This window comes from Eublepharis macularius, chromosome 5, assembly GCF_028583425.1.
Source record: "Eublepharis macularius isolate TG4126 chromosome 5, MPM_Emac_v1.0, whole genome shotgun sequence".
In the NCBI taxonomy this organism is placed as follows: domain Eukaryota; kingdom Metazoa; phylum Chordata; class Lepidosauria; order Squamata; family Eublepharidae; genus Eublepharis; species Eublepharis macularius.
Window position 1 is genome coordinate 124,599,698 of NC_072794.1, and position 23,024 is coordinate 124,622,721.

The 23,024-nt window shown below is 37.3% G+C and overlaps 1 protein-coding gene across 2 annotated transcripts in view; it reads left to right on the forward strand.

Annotated features, from left to right (window-relative positions):
* The window catches only part of LRIG2 (leucine rich repeats and immunoglobulin like domains 2), a 91,425-nt gene that overhangs the window by 54,700 nt on the left and 13,701 nt on the right, over positions 1-23,024 (forward strand). For both annotated transcript variants that reach the window (XM_054979643.1, XM_054979645.1), the window contains exons 4-12: positions 528-662; positions 1,679-1,822; positions 5,804-5,947; positions 7,777-7,920; positions 8,167-8,310; positions 18,360-18,440; positions 18,997-19,068; positions 19,502-19,570; positions 22,779-22,942. In XM_054979643.1, the coding sequence (XP_054835618.1) occupies positions 528-662; positions 1,679-1,822; positions 5,804-5,947; positions 7,777-7,920; positions 8,167-8,310; positions 18,360-18,440; positions 18,997-19,068; positions 19,502-19,570; positions 22,779-22,942 (1,097 nt within the window). The remainder of the gene's footprint in view (positions 1-527; positions 663-1,678; positions 1,823-5,803; positions 5,948-7,776; positions 7,921-8,166; positions 8,311-18,359; positions 18,441-18,996; positions 19,069-19,501; positions 19,571-22,778; positions 22,943-23,024) is intronic.

Here is a 23,024-nt window from a genome sequence, read left to right on the forward strand (position 1 = left end):
CAAGTCTTCGAATGGATTATTAAATACCTCTGAGCAGAACAAAAGAGAGATCAATTAGTAACAGGCATTGTGTTCAGAAATGTTTAAATCACCCTGTGATAACTGATTTTTAATCATGCCATCAGGGCAACAGTCCACACAGTCAATGGGGAAGCCTATTCTGGAACCACATTTCCTAAATGGAATAATTCTAACCTTGGACAGTCTCAGCCGTAGAATGGGGTTCAGATTTTCACTTAGCTCTTAGAGCAGATTACGGTCAGTGTGAAGATAAAACAGGTTATAGTTTTGGGACACATGATACAGTAACCAAAGCTAAGCAGGATCTGGGTCTGATTGGTGGCTGAGATGGGAGGACTTCCAGGAATCCTCTGTAAGCTATCTTGAGTTCTGTAAGGGGTGGGATGAAAACATGCTGCCATGTTTTGTATGGCAGCACAAGACATTTTAGTTATAGCTTATAATGCAGCTGAACTTCTGTGAGGCCTAGTGATAGCGTTTATGGTTCTTCTTTCTTTTGTTTTTAGAGTACATAATAGAGTCCCAGAGATAATCCCTGAACAGCTTCAGCTTTATGTTTCCTTGGAGAACCTTGACCTCAGCTCTAACTTAATTTCTGAAATCAAAGCCTCTTCATTCCCACGAATGCAACTGAAGTACCTGTAAGTAGGAGAGTTCTGCACCACATTCAATCTGCAGTCTATTTTTAACAGTGCTTGCAACTATTTAAATGGTTATAAAACTGTTCTGATTCTGAAGTAGGGGTCCCCCAACCCTTTTCAGCCAGCAGGCACCTTTGGAATTTTGACACTGACTGGGGGGCACAACCACAAAAAAGCTGCCACAGGTGCTGGAGCCAACCAAAAAAATGACAGCGTCAACCACAAGATGCCAGTTGAGTGAGGCCATGCATAACTCTCATAGTAACTATTCAGCATTTCAGGCAGATGTTCTGTTTAAGAAGGTGTCTTTTAAAAATAGCATACTGTTTAAAAAATATTATCTTGCACACATGCTCCTTACCTTCAATCATACAGTAAAGCAATTTATGCTTTGGTGACAGCTACTGCTGAAGCAACTTTTAAAAAATCTGAACAGTAAATCAAATCTGCAGTGGTCAGTCAGTGGCTGCACCTGGCCCCACCCACTTTCTAAAAACACTTGATTGGTGCCAGGAAAGATGTCAGTGAGTATCATGGCAGCCACAGGTCCCACCTTGGGGGGCTTATTCAAAAGTTTTAATAAGCCAAGATCTTGTAAGCAGACATTGGGGCATTGTTACTGCTTACTCAGTATGTGACAGCAACTTGAAATTTTCTTCTTTTTTTCCTAACAAATTTATCTGATTTAGTTCGTCCTATGCTATCATTCAGGCTTTTAAAAGTATCATTATGCCTTGTGGCAAAAGTGAACATTAGCAGTTAAAGATTCAGCATCCTTGCATAATTGCCATCTAACAGGCTGTGTACGCAGTCTCTTGTGTTTCTTTTTAATTGCTTAATCAGGTCTTACCATAGCTACTAAGGAAATAACCTGTCATAACTTTCCTGTGTTCTAAAGCTGAATTTTGCTTGGGGAAAAAACTTTGAAACCAAAATTAGCTCCTTTTAAGTTCTCCTTTAGTTTGTCAAATACAAATTTTAGCACTTGAAGATTAAAAAAAAACTTTCTGTTACAGGAATCTGAGCAACAATAGAATAGCAACACTGGAAGCAGGCTGCTTTGATAATATATCCAGCTCACTAATTGTTTTGAAACTAAACAGAAACCGAATCAACATGATTCCATCAAAGACCTTCAGACTGCATCATGTGCAATTCTTGTAAGTGACAGTACCCAATGATTTCAGAAACTTAACGCTGAATATGTTGATTGCAGTCAGTATAAGGGTTGTTTTAATATTTATATCAACAGAGCAAGTGATGGAGCTTTCATTTGGCCAACTAATAGTGTGGAAATACAATGAGAGCATTGTTGAATCCTTACAGGACAGATTTTTTGGATAAGTAGAAGAGCAGATGAGGAACTTAAGATCTCTCCTGTCTTAGATGGGGTTGTACATGTCTTTAAAAGCCAGGTTTGCAGCTTGGAAGTGCTGCTTGACACAACAGTCACCTCAGGCTGTTGTGGTTCAGAGTGATTCTGCCTGTAGCTAGACTGTTGGTTGGGGACAGCTATCGGGAGCATGTGACCCCTATATTATAGCAATTACACTGGCTGCCAATCTGCCCCCCAAGTACAATTCAGGATGTTAGTTTTGGCCTTTACAGCTCTGCATGGCTTGGGACTGGGGTATCCAAAGGACTGTATTCTTCTGTATTTTCCTGCTTTGGAATTAAGATCATGGGGAGGGGCCCTCCTTACTGTCCCATCAACTAATCTGGTGGGTACACAAGAGAGGTTCTGTCCTAGAGATATGAGTTTGATCATATATACTCTAGTTATACCCATGTGTGATCTTTAATACAGTGCATTAGCAGGTTGTGGAAAATTACACATGTTCTTTTATCTTTGGCAGTCAGTTAAAGGTAGTTGGAATAAGAGTAGATAAATGGTTCTTTAATTGCTAAAAAAGACTAAATGTAATCTGTTTATCTAGCTTGTAGTAGTTTTTTACACATCTTTTAAAGCGTCTTAGCTATGCAGGTACATAATGGCATCATAAATTGGCTTTAGCAAAACTTGTAAATTGATCAGCTAAGTGCTCTGACCTGGATGGTCCTAGTAAACCTGATCTCGTCACATCTCAGAAGCTAAGCAGGGTCAGCGTTGGTCAGTAATTGGATGGCAGACTTCCAGTGAAGACCAAGGTTGCAGAGGCAGGCAATGGCAAACCACCTCTGATAGTCTCTTGCCGTGAAAACCACACCGGGGGCGGTCACCATAAGTCAGCTATGACTTGAGGGTACCACACACACAGTCAGCTAAATAACTAATCAACTAAATATAAAGCCAATCACATTTTTATATTATTATCATATATAAAAGATCTTAAGGATGTCTTTATATATAGCAAATGTCATTTAGTATAAAAGGATGTTACCAAGATAAACTAGAATTTTGACAAAGGAAATCTCTAGCAGAAGGTTTTGGGTGAGAAATGTATATGTCTATGTGTTTATAAAATTCCAACACATGTCATTGTAGACTAAGAATGATCGAATTTTAAATCATTCATAGTTTTGATTGAGAAATATAAAAGAGATTTACTTTTTATTGCCAAAGATCCAGAGGAGTTAGCCGTGTTAGTCTGTAGTAGCAAAATCAAAAAGAGTCCAGTAGCACCTTTAAGACTAACCAATTTTATTGCAGCATAAGCTTTCGAGAATCAAGTTCTCTTCGTCAGATGCATGATACAAACTGGTCAAATACAGAAGAGGAGGGGGGAGAGAAGGAGAGGAGGGACAAGATGCAATTAGGGGGGAGGCAACCAAAACATTCCTTTGCTAGTAAATGTAAACATCTCCCTTTGGTGTGTAGTCAGTTTGCCGTGTTAGTTTGCAGCAGTAAAAGCATCCAATTTCTATGTAGTATAAGCCCTCGATAACCACAGCTCTCCCTGCTAGATGCATCTGACAAAGAGAACCGTGGTCCCCGAAAGCCCACACCAGGCGTCACTGAGCTCCCCCAGACCACGCCGCTGTAAAGGAAATCTGTTACCTGTGATAATGTGATAACCATTCATAGTCTCTATTCAGTCCCTGCTTGACAGCGTCAAATTTGCATATGAATTCCAATTCAGCAGCCTCCTGTTGGATTTTGGTTTTGAAAGGTTTCTGTTGAACCACAGCGACCTTTAAGTCTTTGGTGGAATGTCCTGGTAGATTGAAGTGTTCTCCCACTGGTTTTTGGACGTTTCCATTTCTAATGTCAGATTTGTGTCTATTTATTCTTTTGCGTAGAGGTTGGCTGGTTTGTCCAATGTACAGAGCAGAAGGACATTGTTGCATCTGGCAGGGAGAGCTGTGGTTATCAAGGGCTTATACTACATAGAAATTGGATGCTTTTACTGCTGCAAACTAACACGGCAAACTGACTACACACCAAAAGGAGATGTTTACATTTACTAGCAAAGGAATGTTTTGGTTGCCTCCCCCCTAATTGCATCTTGTCCCTCCTCTCCTTCTCTCCCCTCTCCCCCCTCCTCTTCTGTATTTGACCAGTTTGTATCATGCATCTGACGAAGAGAACTTGATTCTCGAAAGCTTATGCTGCAATAAAATTGGTTAGTCTTAAAGGTGCTACTGGACTCTTTTTGACTTTTTATTGCATGCACAAGTTCTTCGTTAGAGTTATTTTAATATGTATTTATATTTTAGTATCTTGCTCAATTAAAAATATTAGTGATTATTTCAATAAAAAATAAAGATTTAAAATCTAAGGAAGTCTTAATAATGTGTATTGAGAAGCAGATTCTCTAAAGAGAGATCTTTGTTTTCAGACCTTATCTGAAACTCTGGGTCTATCCAGGATTTGTGAATTAAATGTCTATACTGGATAGTTCTGAAGCTCTAATGAGGTATAGATAAATCAGTCCATTACCGTTACCATACTTTTTGGTGGCAATCCTGTGATTCTGGTATAGCATTCCCAGGGAGCTGTGCCTCACCCCATAACTGCTAGTCCACAGGAGGCAGCTTAAGATTTTTTTTTTATTTAGGACTGCTTTTAATTTGCTTTGCATCTTTATTTAATGGCAGTCTTATACTGTGCCTTTAAACTTTGGGTTTTTTTATTCATTTTATGATTCTTATTTTATTCATACTGTAAGCCACCTTGAGTTCCTGCAAAGCAGAAGGGCAGCTAATGAATGTTTTAAATAAATAATAAATAACAACAACAAATATGTACACAGAGCTGCTGTTCAGGTAGAGGTGTTCAGAGCATCCCCTTCAAAAGTAAGATTCGAGTCCAGTAGCACCTTAAAGACCAGCAAGACTTTCAGGGCATATGGTTTCAAGAGTCAGTGGTCCCTTCTTCAGATACTGGGTATTTTGTTGGTCTTCAAGGTAAAAATCTTGTTGGTCTTCAGAGTGCTACTGGACTCAAATCTTGCTGTTCTTCTGTAGATCAACACAGCTACTCACCTGAAACTCTTAGTAAATGTCATATGTACAAGTTGATGATACATTGTTTTAGTTGAATAATCTTTAAAATCAAGGTGTAAAAAGATTTAAATTTAAAAAAAAACATATTGATTAATTTTACAAGTATGACTTTATGTAGTTATAGCATTCTTTCTACCAAAGACAACACTCTAAAAACCCTTAGGAAGAACATATAAAAGACAATAAGACTTTTCTTTCTTCAGTACTAGTTGCATCTCACAAGATTCTTATGAGGAGAAAATAACGAGGACTGATCACACTAGGTATAGAGTCATTTGAGGTCAAGTTTATTGTTTTAATGCTCATTAGAGATTTATGTCTATTTTTCAGTAGAGTATGAATTGTTGATGTCATTAGAATCCAGTTGTTCAGTTGTTGTTGAACTGCCTTTGTTGATTAGCTAATTATGATGTCCACATTAGGTCCGAATTGAAATAGTATTTGTCCCTTAGAAGCAGTAGCATAGAGGAAATAATAGGCATCTTTCAGTAGCATGTAGGATTTTGATGTCACTTGCATCTGACCTTTGTTCATTTGTTGAATTGCCTTTGTTGGATAGCAGATTATGACATCCTTCACATCAGGTAAAAATTGTAATACTATTTGTCCCTTAGAAGAAGAAGCATAGAAGAAATATAGGCAATCTCTTGATTACACCAAAAAATACTTAAAATATGTTTTTGGGCTTTTCTTAGAGAACTCAAAAGAAACCGAATTAAAGTAATCGAAAGCCTTACCTTCCAAGGCTTGGACTCCTTAAAGTCACTAAAAATGCAGCGCAATGGGATTAGCAGGCTGATGGATGGTGCTTTGTTTGGATTGGATAATATGGAAGAACTGTAAGTACTTCGTTGTTTTGATCTCTTCATTAAAGATCCTGAATGATACAGTGCTTCGTAGACTGATGAAATTGGGTTGACTTGTAACTGTAGTTATGGTTCCTCATCGTTTCATTGGAGTTTTTGTCTTCACATTGTACTAGGAAACTAGCAACACAATTTTAACGAGAAAGCACAGAACTAGAGACCTCTGCTCATCCCCCTCTGCTAGTTTCTGTCCTAGAACAAGTTAACATCCCTAGTATAGAAGTTGGTACTAGCATTTCATAGAATCGTACAATCCTTTCTTATTTTGATTCCTAAAATTAATTATTATTGCTGTAGTGTATTATGGGTATAACAAGAATTAGTATTTAGTTATATTATATAAGGATTGCAGCAGAAGGTGTTGGAAATGTCAATATACTGATGCAACATTCTGTTGTGTGGTGGATGTGTAAGAAGGCAAGAAAATATTGGACAAAAATACATGAAGAGATGCAAAAGATACTAAAGTTTCACTTTGAGCTGACTCCCAAAAATGTTATTAAATGTTTAACCTAGTAATATTCTAAAAACACAAAGTGAACTTTTTAAATATATGGTGACGTTAGCAGGAGAAATATATGCAGCAAGATGGAAGACAGAATCTTGCCCAGATGTAACTGAGTGGATGAACAAATTGTATGAATATGCATCTATGGCCACATTAACTTCTTATATACATAATAGACCAATCTTAGAATTCCAGAAAAAATGAAAATACTTTTTTGATTACATAGCTGAAAATTAAGAAAAACTAAGAATAGCTGTTATTAAAGTAGACCGACTGTACAATTAACAATTTAAAACTTTGATTATAACTATTGAGTTTATGTAAGTAAAGAGATGGAGAGGAGAAGTAGTTTTGTAGTATAATAGGATGTTATGTATTCTGTTTTTATTGTTTTTGAGTATTGTTATATATCTTGCTTATATTATTTTATCCATTCTTTATTGTCTTTGTTTATAGTTTTTCTTTACTTTCAAATAAAATTTTAATTTTTTTAAAAAAAGTATTTAGTTTATGCAGCTTACAAAGGGAACATGGGAATTTTGGGTTTTCAGTTAGCAGTAAGTTCTCTTCTTAATTACTTTCTACGTAACATTTATTTTTGTTCATTTATTTTCTTTATAGCCCATCTGTCTTGATGATAGCCAAGGCAGATTACACAGTGTAAAACAATGAGGTCAAATAGCATGAAACATTCAATAAACAATGCAATATGACTAGGATTACAAAAATTAGAAACAGCACTCTGTCAGATGTGATGTATCATAACCAGTGCAGAAAATGGAATTGTATAAGTAGAAGTGTGGCAAGAGTAGGATAATACTGTAAACAGTGGAATAGAGTACAGTGCTGGTTGCTTACTGTCCTTACCTTATTAATGCCCCAAACTATGTTGTGAAATTGGTTGCTGGTATTTCTAGTTTACAGAAATGAGAGAAAGATGTGAATAGCTCTGATACTGGCTAAGTTGGAATTTGAACATAAGTCTAGTGCTGATTATATTGAGCCATACTGGCTTGTTGTTTTGCTGGAGAGTGTGCTTATGTTCAGCACCTGTATGTAACTTCTGAGTTTTCAAAGAACAAAGGCTTGGGTTCTCTAAAGCCTAGAATGACAACATTGAAAAGAAACACTGAACACTTCTGCTGTTGGCTGTTGCTCTTCTAGTTAACAATTTCTTGTATGTGGCTTCTGTGTTTAAAGGTCTTAGTATTTGTAAATTACTTTTTAGTCCTCATAAAAAATGCTGTAGTATTCATTGGAAGCGTTGTATAAAACATTTCCTTTGTTTCTCCAGAGACCTGGAGCACAATAACCTAACTGAAGTAAACAAGGGCTGGCTGTATGGTTTGAGGACATTACAGCAGCTCTATGTCAGCCAGAATGCCATTAACAAGATCAGTCCAGATGCATGGGAGTTCTGCCAAAAGCTTTCAGAACTGTGAGTATTAGACTTTTTTTTCTTTTTCTTTTTTGCAACTGGACTTTTTTCATAATAAACTGAAGTAAAATTATAGTAGCAATAGTGATTTTCTTGAATCCTGGATAGAGAATATTGTGCAGTTGTCTTGAACAAACTTCCTTTTCTTCTTCTAGAATAAAACTGATTTTTCTGGTGCCCTCACATTTCCACATTCTGATCCCATTGGTTTTTTAAATTCTCTTTATTGTGTATGTTTTATTTCAGAGATCTCTCATACAACCAATTGACCCGCCTGGATGAATCTGCTTTTGTTGGACTAAATTTATTGGCGAGGCTAAACTTGAGTGACAACAGAGTCAGTCACATAGCGGATGGTGTCTTTAAGGGACTTTCAAATCTGCAAACTTTGTAAGTGCACATAATTTAGAGGAAAAAATGAAGAATTTCACCTAGAGAAATTATAATTTCAGTCTCCCAATAGAGAGCTGCAATATTCTTATGCCATTAGAAAGATCTCTGTCTTGTCTGATTACTGCTTATTTAAAATGGTACAAGGTACTAGCTCTGTGTAAGAAGTAGCCAGGCAATATTGCCTAGAAATTACTATTTTCCAAGTGTCCAGTTTTATAGTGCAGCACATACACAATTGCTTTTTTTCTTGTACAAGAGCAGTCATCTTTTGGAAAGATCATCTTTTGAGTTCCCTTCTTGCAAGCAGAACAATTGCAATTTAGGTTGCTATGGGTTACGTAAGTTTGTGTTGAGATTTGTTAGTGCCTGCATTGTCCCTGAGCAGGAACACAGCTTTTCTATGTTCACCCTTGTGTAACTTTATCTGAAAAGAGCCTGCTCTCATGAGTCCTGTAACATGTGGTTCTCAAGGCAGGACATCGCTTTGTACATTTTCTAATAGTAAGAACTTTGCGTTAAGAGTTTAGTAATAATGGAAATATTGAGAAAGCGTTTGTAAATTTACCTTAGGCCTAGTCCAAGGCTCCCCAGACTTTCTGACCTTGTGGGCGCCTTTGGAATTCTGACATGGGGGTGGGGAGGTGAATGCAGTTGAAAGTGGCTGCTGCAGGAGGTGAACAATACACACAAAGGAAGCCAAAGTGTAGGGAAGAAGAGGGGTAATTTTAAAAAGGAGGAGTTGAGAGAAAATAAAACCAACACTCTGGCAGCAGCTGCAGCTAAAACAACGTTGATTTAATCTGCTCAGCTAATGAAATAACATGGTTAATCAGAAGCCCTGCTGGGCAGAGGCCCCACATGTCCCAACCCACTTTTTAAAAAATATTTGATGAGTACCAAGAAAGATGTTGACTGGCGCCATGGCACCCACAGATACCACATTGGGGGGGCCCTGGCCTAGTCAGTTTCAGTTCAGTCCATTATTTTTAGTGGATTGGATATTGTGTTGTTGCTTTGAATCAGCACTTAAAAGGCTAAACAGCAAAGATTTGGTGGGAAATAGTTTGAGTGAATTATTTGAGTAAATGCTAAATAAATGTAGAGATAGCAGAATGTATAATGACAACTTTCATCTACCTTACTAGGAACATAATCTGTAGCTACAGTAAACCAGGTACCCTCTGGTCAGGCTTTCAGCAGTTTGATAAGATGGAGACTTGTGGAAGAATTATGGAAGTGATAAAAGATTTTGAGCGTAAAATTGCTGAAAATTTTGAAAAACACTATGTTCCACAAAGAGGAAATAGCTGAAAGAAATTGAATTTTCAAATGTTAAGACAGAATTGAAAGCGTGCAACTACTTGTTTTTGGTAATCAAAGAGAACAAGATAAGTAGCAGATTTAAATTAAAAGGCGAAATTTAATGTGAATAATTTCGTGCATCGTGTTCAAGTCAAACCAAGTTCACTTTTGTGCAATTTGGAGGGAACAGCACAATCAGTGTAGCATTCTTTGATTTTATTTGCAGACTTTGACCATTTTCTGTTTTGTTTTAGCATATGTAACCTTAAAGATGCCTTCTCACACATTGAATAATTCACTTTCAAACCACTTTCAATGCACCTTAGTTATCATTTGCCATTTCACGCAGTAAAATCCAGTTGCAAAGTACATTGAAAGTGTATGAAAATGCCTTTAAATCTGTCAATTTCTTTAGAGCATGCCAAAATAGATATTGTCTTCATAGAACGCAACATAATTGTCATTTCTGTTAGCCGTAGGACAAGCTTTTAATGAATCGCTTGAAAAAGGAGCACTAAATTAGTGGACTTTGGAATCTTAACTGATGTTGGGTATTTCATAAGCATGATTCTTGGTTTAGGATTGCTTGTTGTTTCCCAGACTTTGGGGTGAAAGTGTTTAATACAATCTTAAGCATTCATAGCTAACCAAGCATAATGAAGTAAGCCAAACAAGGGGAGAAAACCGGATAGTGAGGAGTACAGGCACCTGTGGATTTTACATCTCATTGGACTTGAGCCACCACCATAAGACTGCCTTGTGACTTCCTCTTTAGTATATCCCCATTGTGGGTCTGTTTCGGACATTTATATTATGACTTGGACAACTGAATTGTATTAACTATATTTATTGTATTCATTACATGTTATTTATTTGCACTTTGCACTATTGCAACATTTATATAAAAGTCAGCATTAATTGCATATTTCCGGACTTGTTGCTTGTGAACCAAGCATAATGAGCAAGCTGCATAGGTCTGCTCAATAAGGTTCTTCTTTGGGTTTTGAGGGTTATTTGTCCCTGCTCTGATAGTACCAAATGATCCAGAAATCTGATGATTTTGAAGTCCAGACAGGTGGCCCTTATATGTAATGTTTCACATAAGCTACCGCAGAAGGTCGGGTTTCAGGCAGAGAAGTGGGATAGAGATAAATCTTTAAAAATGGACTTCCGGTTTGGGATCCATGGAGGTCTAACGCAGCTCTAAGTGCAGAGCTGACCGGGCTGCCGTTTCAGCGGCCGGCGGGGCACAACTAGCCCACGGCCACCTGCTCTCAGGCGGAGAACAGGCAAAGAACGCTCAAGAACCTCAGGGCGCGTTGATCTCGGGCGAGGGGGGGTTCTGTGCTAAGGACTCTCGTCCCTTGAGGTCCCACCCTAAGACAGGTCGGCTAAAATCTCTGCGGCAGAACCGGGGCCAGTGCGGCTGGCATAAGACCTACATGCCCAAGCTTCAACAGGGGAAAAGAAGGTAGAAAAGAATTTGAGATCGAAGCAGTGATTACAACCCAGAAAGATGCTTGAAAAGGTAAAGATCACTATCAATCGAATCGGGATGGATTGCTTAAAGTAACGAACTTTTAAAGTGAACTTTTAAACTGCAACAGATGGATTATAATGAGGGGAAGACTCGGCAAGAAATAGTTTAGAAAAAGGACTAAGTTAAACGAAGTTATTAAAGAAATTGGATAATTGTTTTTCATACCTGTGGTCAGAAAGCGATAGCAGGCTGTGAGAAAATTTCTATCATCGCGAGAGCTGCAGTGGAGAGACGGGAAACAGGAAGTGTGTCATAGTGATAGAGCTGCTGGAGAGAGATGGCCCTTATTGGAGGACAGGAAGAAGGGAATCGCCATTTTTGAAAAGGGAAGGACTTTGACTTCAACAGGAGCGGAAGTAGGACATTTTGGATTACAAAAAGACTATAGAAAAACCATAGAGAAAAGACGCCCGACATTTTGGATTTTTTAAACATCTTTCGTTTTTTTTTAAGAATCGGGGCATTTAAATTAATTTAAAGGGATACTAACTTAAACGCCACAGAGTTAAGGAAACGTGCAGACTCGTGGGAGCGAGGTAAACCAAGCCCCACGATGTCGAAAAAAGAGTGGCAAACGGCTATAGAGAACCTGGATAAAAAATTTTTTGAAATGTTAAAGGAATTGAAGGAGACAAAACAGGAGTTGGTGAGGGAAGTTAAAGATGTCAAAGAGACAGTAAAAAATGAACTGGCAGAAGTAAAGAAGGGAATGGAAACAATACAAAATGACTTGCAGGAAGCGCAGCAAAAAGTTAATGTTGTCGAGAAGGCGGTGGAGAATCTCACAGAGATGCAACGAACGGATATGAGAGCGATGAGGGGAAGGATGGCAGTTGCGGAGAGTAAGTACATGGAGAAGCAGCTGAGGTTTCGAGGTTTGCCGGAGATAGATGGAAAGACAGCACAAGAACAGGTTATAGAGGTGTTAGCTGAATACCTGGGAAAGGAGGAGGAGGAGGTTGTGGCTATCCTTGATGTGGTGTATCGAATAAATTCCAGATTTGCGACCCAGAGGAAATTACCAAGGGATGTGATTGTGCAATTTACGACAAGGAATTCAAGAGAAATGATAGTGAGTAAGCAGTTTCAAGATCCATTGATAGTTGATGGCAAGACGATTATCATCATGAAAGAGTTACCCAGATCGGTGCTGCTTGATCGGAAAAAATACACAGTCTTAGTCCAGAATTTGAAGGACATGAAAGTAAGATACAGATGGGAATTACCGGAAGGGATATCCTTTGAATTCGGAGGAGTGAAAAAGCGCATCAGATCTGAATTTGAGATGGAAAAGTTTATGAGGGACAATGAAAAAGACTTACCAACAACAGGGCTATGAATATGGAGTGTAAAGTATTATCTTGGAATGTAAATGGACTTAATTCACCTCATAAGAGAAAAAGTATTTTCCACTGGCTATTAAAACAAAAATGTGATATTGTGTGCTTGCAAGAGACCCATATTAGAAATCAGGATGTAAAATATCTTAAATTGGGTAAGTTGGGCAACGAGTTTGTAGCGGCCTCAAAAAAGAAAAAAAGGGGAGTGGTATTATACATAAGAGAGGAGCTACAGCCAAAGCTAATGACTAGAGATGTGGAAGCCAGATTTATAGCAGTGGAATGCACATGGAATTTAAAGAAAGTGTTGGTGATTGGAATTTATGCACCAAATGGAGCAAAAGAGAGCTTTTTTGAGGATCTAAGGAAGCAATTAGATGAACTTTCTTATGATCAGATAATCCTTGCAGGAGACTTCAATGAAGTTACAAATTTAGAACAAGATAAAAAATCAGTAACTGCACAAAAGAAAAGAGGACTATTACCAAAGACTTTTTTCGCATTAATACAACAGGAAACTTTGGAAGATGTGTGGAGAATGCAGAATCCCACAGGTAGACAATATACATTTTTCTCCGCAAGGCATTCTACTCTATCACGAATTGACATGATCTGGGCCTCAAAGGACTTAGTGCTTTGGACTAAGGATGTAGAAATAATGCCTATGGTAGGCTCAGATCATAACCCAATAATGTGGAAGTTTGGAAAAAGAACTAAGAGGAAAGGATGGAGAATAAATGAGGACTTGTTACAAGAGGGAGAAAATATGGAGATGTTGAGAAGGGAAACTAAGTTCTTCATACAGTACAATATGAATCGAGAAGTACCAACCAATAAGGTATGGGACACATATAAAGCAGTAATCAGAGGCATACTAATGGACTTAAATGGAAGAGCTCGAAAGAAAAGAGAGGAGAAGAGACAGGAGATTATGGAAAAAATAAAAGCAAAAGAAATACAATTAAAGAAAAGACCAGGGAAAAAGAAAATCTATCAAGATATTAAAATCCTTCAAGAGCAGTTGACGGCAATGAATAATAAAGAATTGGAATGGAATCTTAAAAGAATGAATCAAAAGTCGTTTGAAGGTGCAAATAAACCTGGGAAATATTTGGCATGGCAACTGAAGAAGAGAAAGGAGAAAAAGACAATCAACAAAATATGTGAGGACAACAAAGTGCATTTGGAACAGACTGCTATTAGTAGAGCTTTTTACAAATTTTACGCTAAACTGTATGATAAAAAAGAAGTGAATAAAGATTCAATAGCGACATATCTGGGGAAAATTAAGCTTCCAGTAATCTCGGATGATTGGAGAGCTAAATTGAACAGTGAAGTAACAGAGGAAGAGATAAGGAAAGCAATATAGTCAACAAATTTGGGGAAAGCGCTGGGACCTGACGGACTTACAGCTAAATTTTATAAGGTAATGGCTAATGAGCTGGCATCATTTTTAAAAGAAGTGATCAATGGTGTTTTGAGAGATCAAAGAATTCCAGACACTTGGAGTGAAGCTAATATATCATTGATCCCTAAAGAAGGACAGGACTTGACTAATGTTAAAAACTATAGACCTATTTCCTTACTTAACAATGACTACAAGATCTTTGTGAAGATCTTGGCAGAGAGACTAAAGGGATGGTTATCCGAAGTTATTGGGGAAGAACAAGCAGGTTTTTTACCAAACAGACAAATCAGAGACAATCTAAGGACAGTTATAAATGCTATTGAATATTATGATAGGCGTTGTGACAAGGAGGTTGGCTTCTTCTTTGTAGATGCTGAAAAAGCATTTGACAATTTGAACTGGGACTTTATGTTTGCCACTATGGAACAGCTACAAATGGGAGAAAGATTCATAAGAGCAGTGAAAGAAATTTACAGAGACCAGAGTGCAGCAATTGTGGTGAATGATGAGTTGACCAAAAAACTGACTGTTGGCAAAGGTACCAGACAAGGTTGCCCGTTGTCTCCACTGTTGTTTATTTTGGTCTTGGAAATTCTAATGATACAGATTCGAGAAGACAATGCAATCCGGGGAATAAAGATAAAAGATTTTTCCTACAAGGTCAGAGCATTTGCAGATGATATAATGTTAATTGTGGAAGATCCAATTGAAAATATGCCTAAGGTAATAGAAAAAAATAAAGAATTTGGAGATTTGACAGGTTTTTATGTAAACAAAAAGAAATCAAAGATACTGTGCAAAAATATGACTAAGTTAAAACAGCAGCAATTGATGGAAGTAACAGACTGTGAAGTAACAAATAAGGTGAAATATTTGGGAATTGAACTGACTGCAAAAAATATAGATCTATTCAAGAATAACTATGAGAAATTATGGACTCAAATAGAGCATGATTTGATTAAATGGAATAGATTGAACTTGTCATGGCTGGGAAGAATTGCAGTAGTTAAGATGAATGTGTTGCCAAGAGTGATGTTTCTGTTACAGACAATACCAATTATTAGGGACTCTAAGCAGTTTGACAAATGGCAGAGGAAAATATCGGAATTTGTGTGGGCAGGCAGGAAGCCTCGAGTGAAAATGAAAGTATTACAGGATGCAAAAGAAAGAGGTGGAATACAACTGCCCAACCTGAGACTTTATTATGATGCAATTTGTTTGGTAGGGTTGAAAGATTGGATGACGCTGAAAAATCACAAATTGCTGGCCTTAGAGGGATATAAAAAATTATTTGGATGGCATGCATACCTATGGTATGACAAAGTAAAAGCAGATTCTATGTTTTTGCACCACTACATTCGGAGAAGCCTCTTCACAATTTGGAAGAAGTACAAAGATTACCTACAAGAAGGAATTCCCTCCTGGGTGGTTCCATATGAAGTAATAGATCCGAGAACGGTTGACAATGAACAACAGTGCTTAACGTATAAGGAGATAACGCGAATAGAATCTTCTAAAATAAGAATAAAGACGCATCAAGAGTTGTCTCCAAATTATGACTGGTTTCAATATAGACAAGTTAGAGATCTTTACTACTCGGACTGTGCGAAGGGAGGGATAAGAATGGAGAATTCAGACTTAGAGAAAGTAATTTTACAAGAAGATAAAAAGGAAATCTCTAAGATTTACAAAGTGTGGTAAAATGGTACACGGAAGATGAAGTAGTTAAAGTGCAAATGGTGAAGTGGGCTATAAACTTTAATAAAGAAATAACAATGGAGGCGTGGGAATACTTGTGGAAAAATACATTTAAGATTACGACATGCACCAGTATTAAAGAGAATCTCTACAAAATGATTTACCGTTGGTATTTGACACCAAAGAAAATTGCACTAGGGAATTTGAATACGTCTAATAAATGTTGGAAATGTAAAAAGCATGAGGGATCTTTGTATCACATGTGGTGGACTTGTGAGGTAGCTAGGCAGTACTGGGGGGAAATAATAAAGAGTAATGAGTGAGATTTTACAATTTCAAGTTAATAAGAACCCAGAACTCCTGCTACTGAACTTGGGAATGGAAGACATTCCAGCTCAATACAGGACATTGTTATTTTACATGACAGCAGCAGTTAGACTTTTGTACACGCAGAAATGGAAAGTACAAGAAGTGCCAACTATTGAGGACTGGATCTATAAATTGCTGTACATGGCGGAGATGGATAAAATGACAAGAAAATTGAGAGACCTTGACCCAGGACAGTTTAACACGGACTGGGAGAAGCTGAAATGATATTTGGTGAAAAAATGGGAGGTGGGAGGACTGTGGCAGTTTGAAAATTACTGAAATATAACAAAAGGAGAGGGGAGTGACTATACCGGGGGGGAGAGAGTTAAGTGAAAAATTCTAAGCAATTATTTTATTTGATTAGTTTGTATAGTTGGGTATTAATAGTGTTATTATTATAAGGATTATAAGGATAGAATTTAATTAATCTTTTATGCTGGTAGATAACTGTACAGTGGAGAATGAATATACATTAGCATACAGAATGTGGGTCTAATTGATAGACTTATGCTGAACGTGTACATGAATTGTTTATTTTTGTTGGATAGTTTTATAATGGAGAAATTAGTTAATTAAAATGGACAAGATTTGTAAAAGAAAGCAAAGAGCAACATATAGAGTATAAGTCAAACCGACTGATTTATAATAAATGTATGCAATGTTTATAGAAGTATTTGAAGTTATGCATAAGGAGGGACAAATTGTTTGTCCCATTTTGAAGTAATTAGAAAGAGTAAGATAGAGTACAGGTTATCAAAATGATTATTATTATTATTATTATTATTATTGAAGAAGATAAGTTAAGAATGTTTTACTTTTACCCATTTGGGAAGGGAATTAGAGATAGCAATATGTTACTACAGATAAGCTTAGAAGAGTTTGAAAGTGTATTACAATAAGCAAAATAAGTTTGAAATGAGTAGAGGGAGAATAGATAAGGGGTTGGAAAACTGTTGGAAGTCAACAAAAGGGGGGGGAGGGAGAGGGTTAGAATTGGAAAATCTAAGGGAATGTGATTGTAATAAATATTATATGTGTCTAATCCAATAAAAAAAAATTTTTTTAAAAAAAGAGATAAATCTTAAAAAATGATATCTGCAGACACAGATGTGAGAGATTTGGCCTCTAGTACAGGGAATAATTCCAGAGTGTCTTACCTTCTCCCTGTAGTTCAGTGGGTAACAAACATTGGAGGACTTATTGAACAATATCCGAAGCCCATCATGAACAAGGCACTGGACTCCACAGATGTCTGTGTAATTAATGTGATGAAGTATATAAAACTGTACATCTTTCTAAGCCAAACTCTCATTTGGGTTTTGCTGGTTTTACAGCATTAATGCAACAAATGGGAGTTGTTGTTTAATAGTGTGGCACGTTGTTCTTTACTTTGGGGGTGTAAGACCCATTGCCTATGGATTGTGTCAAAGTGCTGCTCTCCTGTATTTTAAATTGTATTATTGATTGTTTTATAGGCACACTCTTACTGATAAAATGCTGGCTAAGCTTTAAATTCCTATGTTTGCCCAGGTATAAAAAGCTAGTGAGGGTGGTTGTTCTGATAAATTCATGGCCTGTCGTGTAAAGAAAATGCATTGCTGAATCTATCATGCCTTAATGAACAAGGGCTTGCTGAATTCAGTTTATTGTTCTCTTGTATTCTAGGGGCTGTAGTATAATGTACAGGTCAGACAGAAATCCCATTAGCACATAACAAGATTTGTGAACACTCACACTTCACTCTGAAAAATTGCTCTTTCATGCCCAGCAATTCTTCACCTGGCCTACATATAATTTCTTAATATACTAACATAATCACAAGCTTGCAATTCAAGAAGATTAAGCCGTGTGCTAGCAACATTAACTCAGTTCGTAAGTGTATTCAAGAGGGCGTCTGTTTGTCATTTGTTCACTTGTCTAACCAGTGTATCCCAGCCAAGAAGGAAATATTGTCATGTGGCTTCAGATTCCCTAGCACATCTCTGGCTTTCTGTGACAAGTTTAATTCCACTACTTGTCTTTGTACCTTAGGGGCACTTCATATTTTAAAAGTACCATGTGAAAACAGACCAAAACAGCTCTTACGTGATATCATACTAAGTAACATGGCCAACAAATACCCTGACTGTATCTAGATGTAGCTCCCGAGGAGCACTGTCACATGGAAACAATTTTTTCAGGTTTCATATGTTGACTGGAACCTATGAAGCAGACTCAGCTTTCCAATTGGGTAATAAAATGGGGCGGGGGGAGGGGATGCAACTGCAAGACTTTACATTTCAAAAAGCTGTATAAAAACATCAGATCCTGCAGAGGAGAAGTAAGTAATCTGGTGCTGGAGTTGTGGTTTTTTAAAGAAGTTCTCAGGCTTGTTCTTTTTGTTTTTCAGAGATCTGCGAAATAATGAGATCTCCTGGGCCATAGAAGACTCAAATGAAGCATTCATAGGGCTTGACAGACTCAACAAATTGTAAGTCTGACAAGTGGTAAGATTGACATGTCTGCTAGAATAAAGTCTGCAATGTATGTGTATTGATAGGAAAACTTTTGTAAATCAGTGTGACAGTCTGAATTGAAAGCATTTTAGTAACATTTCACATGATCCATTGATACAGGCTGAAACTTCACAGATTTCAATAATGGATCTCTTCAGAAGTTCTTTAAATATCATACAAAATCAGGCTTGTTCTTGCCAGATGAGGGGAAACTGTCAGGAATGGTTTAACTGCTTTTTAAAGAGATTGCTCTAAAGACTTCTGACTCTCAGTTTATAGGGGAAATGTCCCCTAGTCAGATGTGGTAAGAAGGGATTCTGTGTGCACTCCTTTTTCTCCCTGCCCCTTTTATGTAAAAAGAATGGGATAGAAGAATAGGACTTGAAACTAACATCCCAAGAGACGTATAATGATGCGTCCCCCTAGAAAAACTACTTGAACAATTATTCACCATGCTGCCTGATACTGTTTTGTTCAGGAATTATTTGTGACTTGTTTCAACAGTAAGGCTTTCTTTGGACTGTGTTTTAGGATTCTGCAAGGAAACCAGATTAAGACAATCACAAAAAAAGCATTTTCTGGTCTTCAAGCTCTTGAATATCTGTAAGTATTTCTTGCAGCCTTTTCTCTATTAGTGACATTTTCTTTTCAAAAATATAGAAATGTCCTAATTCTCAAAGGTGCTATCTAAAACAAACTCTCATGCAGGCAGTGCTAGGCAGAACCCCCCTGGCTGGTTGATGAGGCCCTCCCCCACCACCAATACCCCCCATTTTAAAAAAACTTTTTAATGCAGAGGTGCTCTGAAGTTGTTTTAAATTTTTGATCAGTCGAATTCTGTGCTGCTATGCTGATATTTATAATTTATAATTGTATTTTAATTGTGTAAATGAGATGTTTTTAGAATCGTTAATTATAATAATTGTTTTATATATTTTAACCTTTATGTATCTTGTAATCCGCCCTGAGCCTGCTGGAAATGTCGGGAGGGCGGAATAAAAATTGGGGGAAAAAAACCCTCTTGTTTAACTTGCAGAGATTTGAACAGCAATGCAATTATGTCTATTCAAGAACATGCCTTTGACCAGCCTCTTCTAAAAGAGCTGTAAGTACCTAGTCTTACCTTTTACCATTCCCATGTTTTATATTTTTATCTTGCTTTTCTATTTGATAATACATAAATGTGGCTAACAATAAATCAAAAATCAATGTTAAATGCAAATTGATAAAAATAGATGATGCCTTGGTTCCTCCCTCCCTCTTCTGTAGAGTGGCTAGGTGCTGGTGGAGAGGCAGTTGGGTAGGAGGGGTCTCACATGCTTTCCCAGTCATTTGCTAAGTTGCAGATTAGCTGGCCCCTAATGGAGAACAATGTGTTATGAAACATTCCACTTGTCTCAGATATTTAATTTGAAATATACTAAGAATCAACATAAACATTTTGGATCTCAGTTTCCTTTTTGTATGTTTCCATATCTGATACTTTGGAACAGGTGTAATTGGGGCTTTTGACCCAAGAAATGCAGTTAAATCGTGGCTTCTCATTGGTACTATAAACTATGCTAAATCTGTTGTGATTTTTAGTTATCTAAAGTAGTATTTCCTGTATAAAGCAGCTGTTTGGTTGTTCAAAGCTACACATACTGGTTATTTTTACAATGACAGGACTGAGAATTTTCCTAGTTTGCTATAATTGGTTCTGAATCTTTTTCTTGAAAGTCTGTATTTCAGTTAATGGTCTCTTATAGAATACATGTTGAAATGAAAAATAGTATTTTCATGTACCTTTAAGCTGAGAACAGGTGAATTCAAATGGCGGGGGTGGGGGAGAATCATTCCATGAAAAAGTTTGTGGTTCTTAGCAATTCTGTAATCTGCCCAAAATATGGCATTTATCCAGGCATGATAACTGTACAACTAAAAGTTGTGATGGTTTATCAGAGCTGAAGATCCTCAAACATGCCAGTTTCTGCCCCGATATAGAATATCATCACACTTCTCAGGGTCCTTGCTCTCCAAACTCTGCCTCATACAGCTGTCTTTTATCTACCACAACGTGCTTTCAGACAAGAATAGGTTTATCACATTCCTAGCAGGCCTTCTTTTTGAATGTTGTGGAGCATGAGCTGGTAGGGCATCTAATGAGCTGGTGAGCTGATGGGGCATCTAATAAGCCTATCCATGGGTTTTTGTGGACTCTGTTTCTGTCAATAATGCACAAATGGGAAAAACAGAACACTGCAATCAAAAATGACAATGTGAGGCTTGCAATAGAAAAATAAGGAATTCTCGCATTGCAGGAGAATGAGAGGACCTTATGTGCTTAAAAAAGACAGACAGAGGTCACAGTGCTTTCTGTGCAATTAAGAAGGGGTGGGAGTCTGAGTGCTATTAAACTTGTCACTGTCTTGTGGAAATTAGTGACTGTGCTATTGGAACTCTCTAAAAGTATTTCAATATGATTGGTTAAAACAGTTATTCAATTAATTGATGCAGAGGAGTTAGGCGTGTTAGTCTGCAGTAGCAAAATCAGAGTCCAGTAGCACCTTTAAGACTAACCAACTTTATTGTAGCATAAGCTTTCGAGAATCACAGTTCTGTTCGTCAGATGCATCTGACGAACAGAACTGTGATTCTCGAAAGCTTATGCTACAATAAAGGTTAGTCTTAAAGGTGCTACTGGACTCTTTTCAATTAATTGATTCTTCCCAAATTGACTCAAATGGCTCTTCTCTTCAGGGAATTCAGAAAATTCAACACCTTCATATATTATCCACCGGAAGGATTTCTTTCATTGTATCTTGGGTTTATTACACATGAGGTCATGATCAGAAACTAAAATGGCCTGATGTTGGTGATGTGACTTTTTACCAGTTATTCAGAAAATTAGTCTCAAAAAAGGGAGCCGTTTATAGAAATCTTAAAATTTGATTGCAGCCTCAGATTTTCAGTTTGTCTGCATTTCACTGTTCCCAAAAAATTATTATTTTGAGGTTTTGTGAATTCAGTATAGAAGTGACCAAAGGCATATGCATGATGCATCACTGAGCATTGGTATGCTCTCACACCAATATCACAGTTAAGATTGACAGGTCAAATTAGTAATGTTTTGCTGCACAGTAAATTGAACTAAAATCTTAAACCAATTTTAAGATTAATTTTAAGATTTATTGTTGTGAAGCTATAGTTAGAAGTAATGTGGATCTGGAGTGTATCTCTTGATCATATATTCATCTGTATTTAATATTGCAAGGCTGTGGTCTTCTTAGTCTTCCTAGAGAATATAATTGGATTATAAGAAAACATTGTGGTCCTAACCGAGCAGAGGATGTTCTTTTCCTTGGTGCATATCTTTTTTTCTACCCTGTCTTTGCTTGTTTTTGGCATGAAACTACTGTTCCTGGTATGATATAACAACAACAACAATAATGTTATTGTTATTTAATAAAAACCTGGAGTAATACAATAATAAGCAGAGAAACTCCATAGGGAAATTAGAACAGGAGATTGCTAAAAGTGAGTTTATTTGCACATTTGGAGCAATGGACTCCCAAGGCTTGGATTGGAACATTGGCTTTTTCTTGCACTACAGATGCTGATTTTCTGCACTTCACACCCCTGTTCTATTAAGCTAATTACAACATGCATTATAGCTAGCTTCCTGACATTCTAATTTGCAATACTCCTCCCACCCTCTGCCTGGATTCTAAACAGTGAAATCCTAAACAGAGTTACTCCAGTCTAAGCCCATTAAAACCGATGAGCTTAGACTGGAGTGACTCTGTTTAGAATTTCACTGAAAGATTCTTACCTTCCCCCCCACCCCCTCTTTGTATCTGACAAAGAGAGCTTTGACTCTTGAAAACTCATACCCTGAACATCTAGTTGATCTTTGAGGTACTACTGGACCCAAATCTTGGTATAATATCAGTGGAAGAAAGTGTGATTCTACAAGATGCTTATAAGAAGTTATATAAAATTACTTTCGAGCAAATCTTTCCAACTCATTGTTGCTTATCTGGCACAATACACTGTATGTGAATGCAGTTAAACAAGTGGAACGTAAGGGAGATGTGCTATATTGAAGTGGACACTAGAGGTGCTCAAAATATAGCTAGAGCACTTCACGGTGCAGTTCAAAGATGCATTATTGAGATGGAAGCTTTTACAAGTTTTGAAGATATTTGATGTCTTTAAGGTGGGCTTAAATACCTCAGCAAGTATACTGCCTGGGGAGGTAAAGAAGCTTGGTGACTGTATAAATAAGATAAATTACTAAGGTAAATAATTTCCATTTACTTTTATGTTCTCAGGGTGTTGAACACCAGCAGCTTACTATGTGACTGCCAGCTGAAGTGGCTGGTCCCGTGGCTGACCCAGCACCATTTACAGGATGCTGTCAGTGTTGCTTGTGCTCATCCCGAATGGTTAGCTGGACGGAACATCCTCAGCGTGGACCCTGAGGACTTCGTCTGTGGTTTGTACTTTTAATGGCATTTAAAATGTGATGGATCCCCCTTTATGACTTCTGAAAAGGATTATGTGAGGAAGTTGAGAAA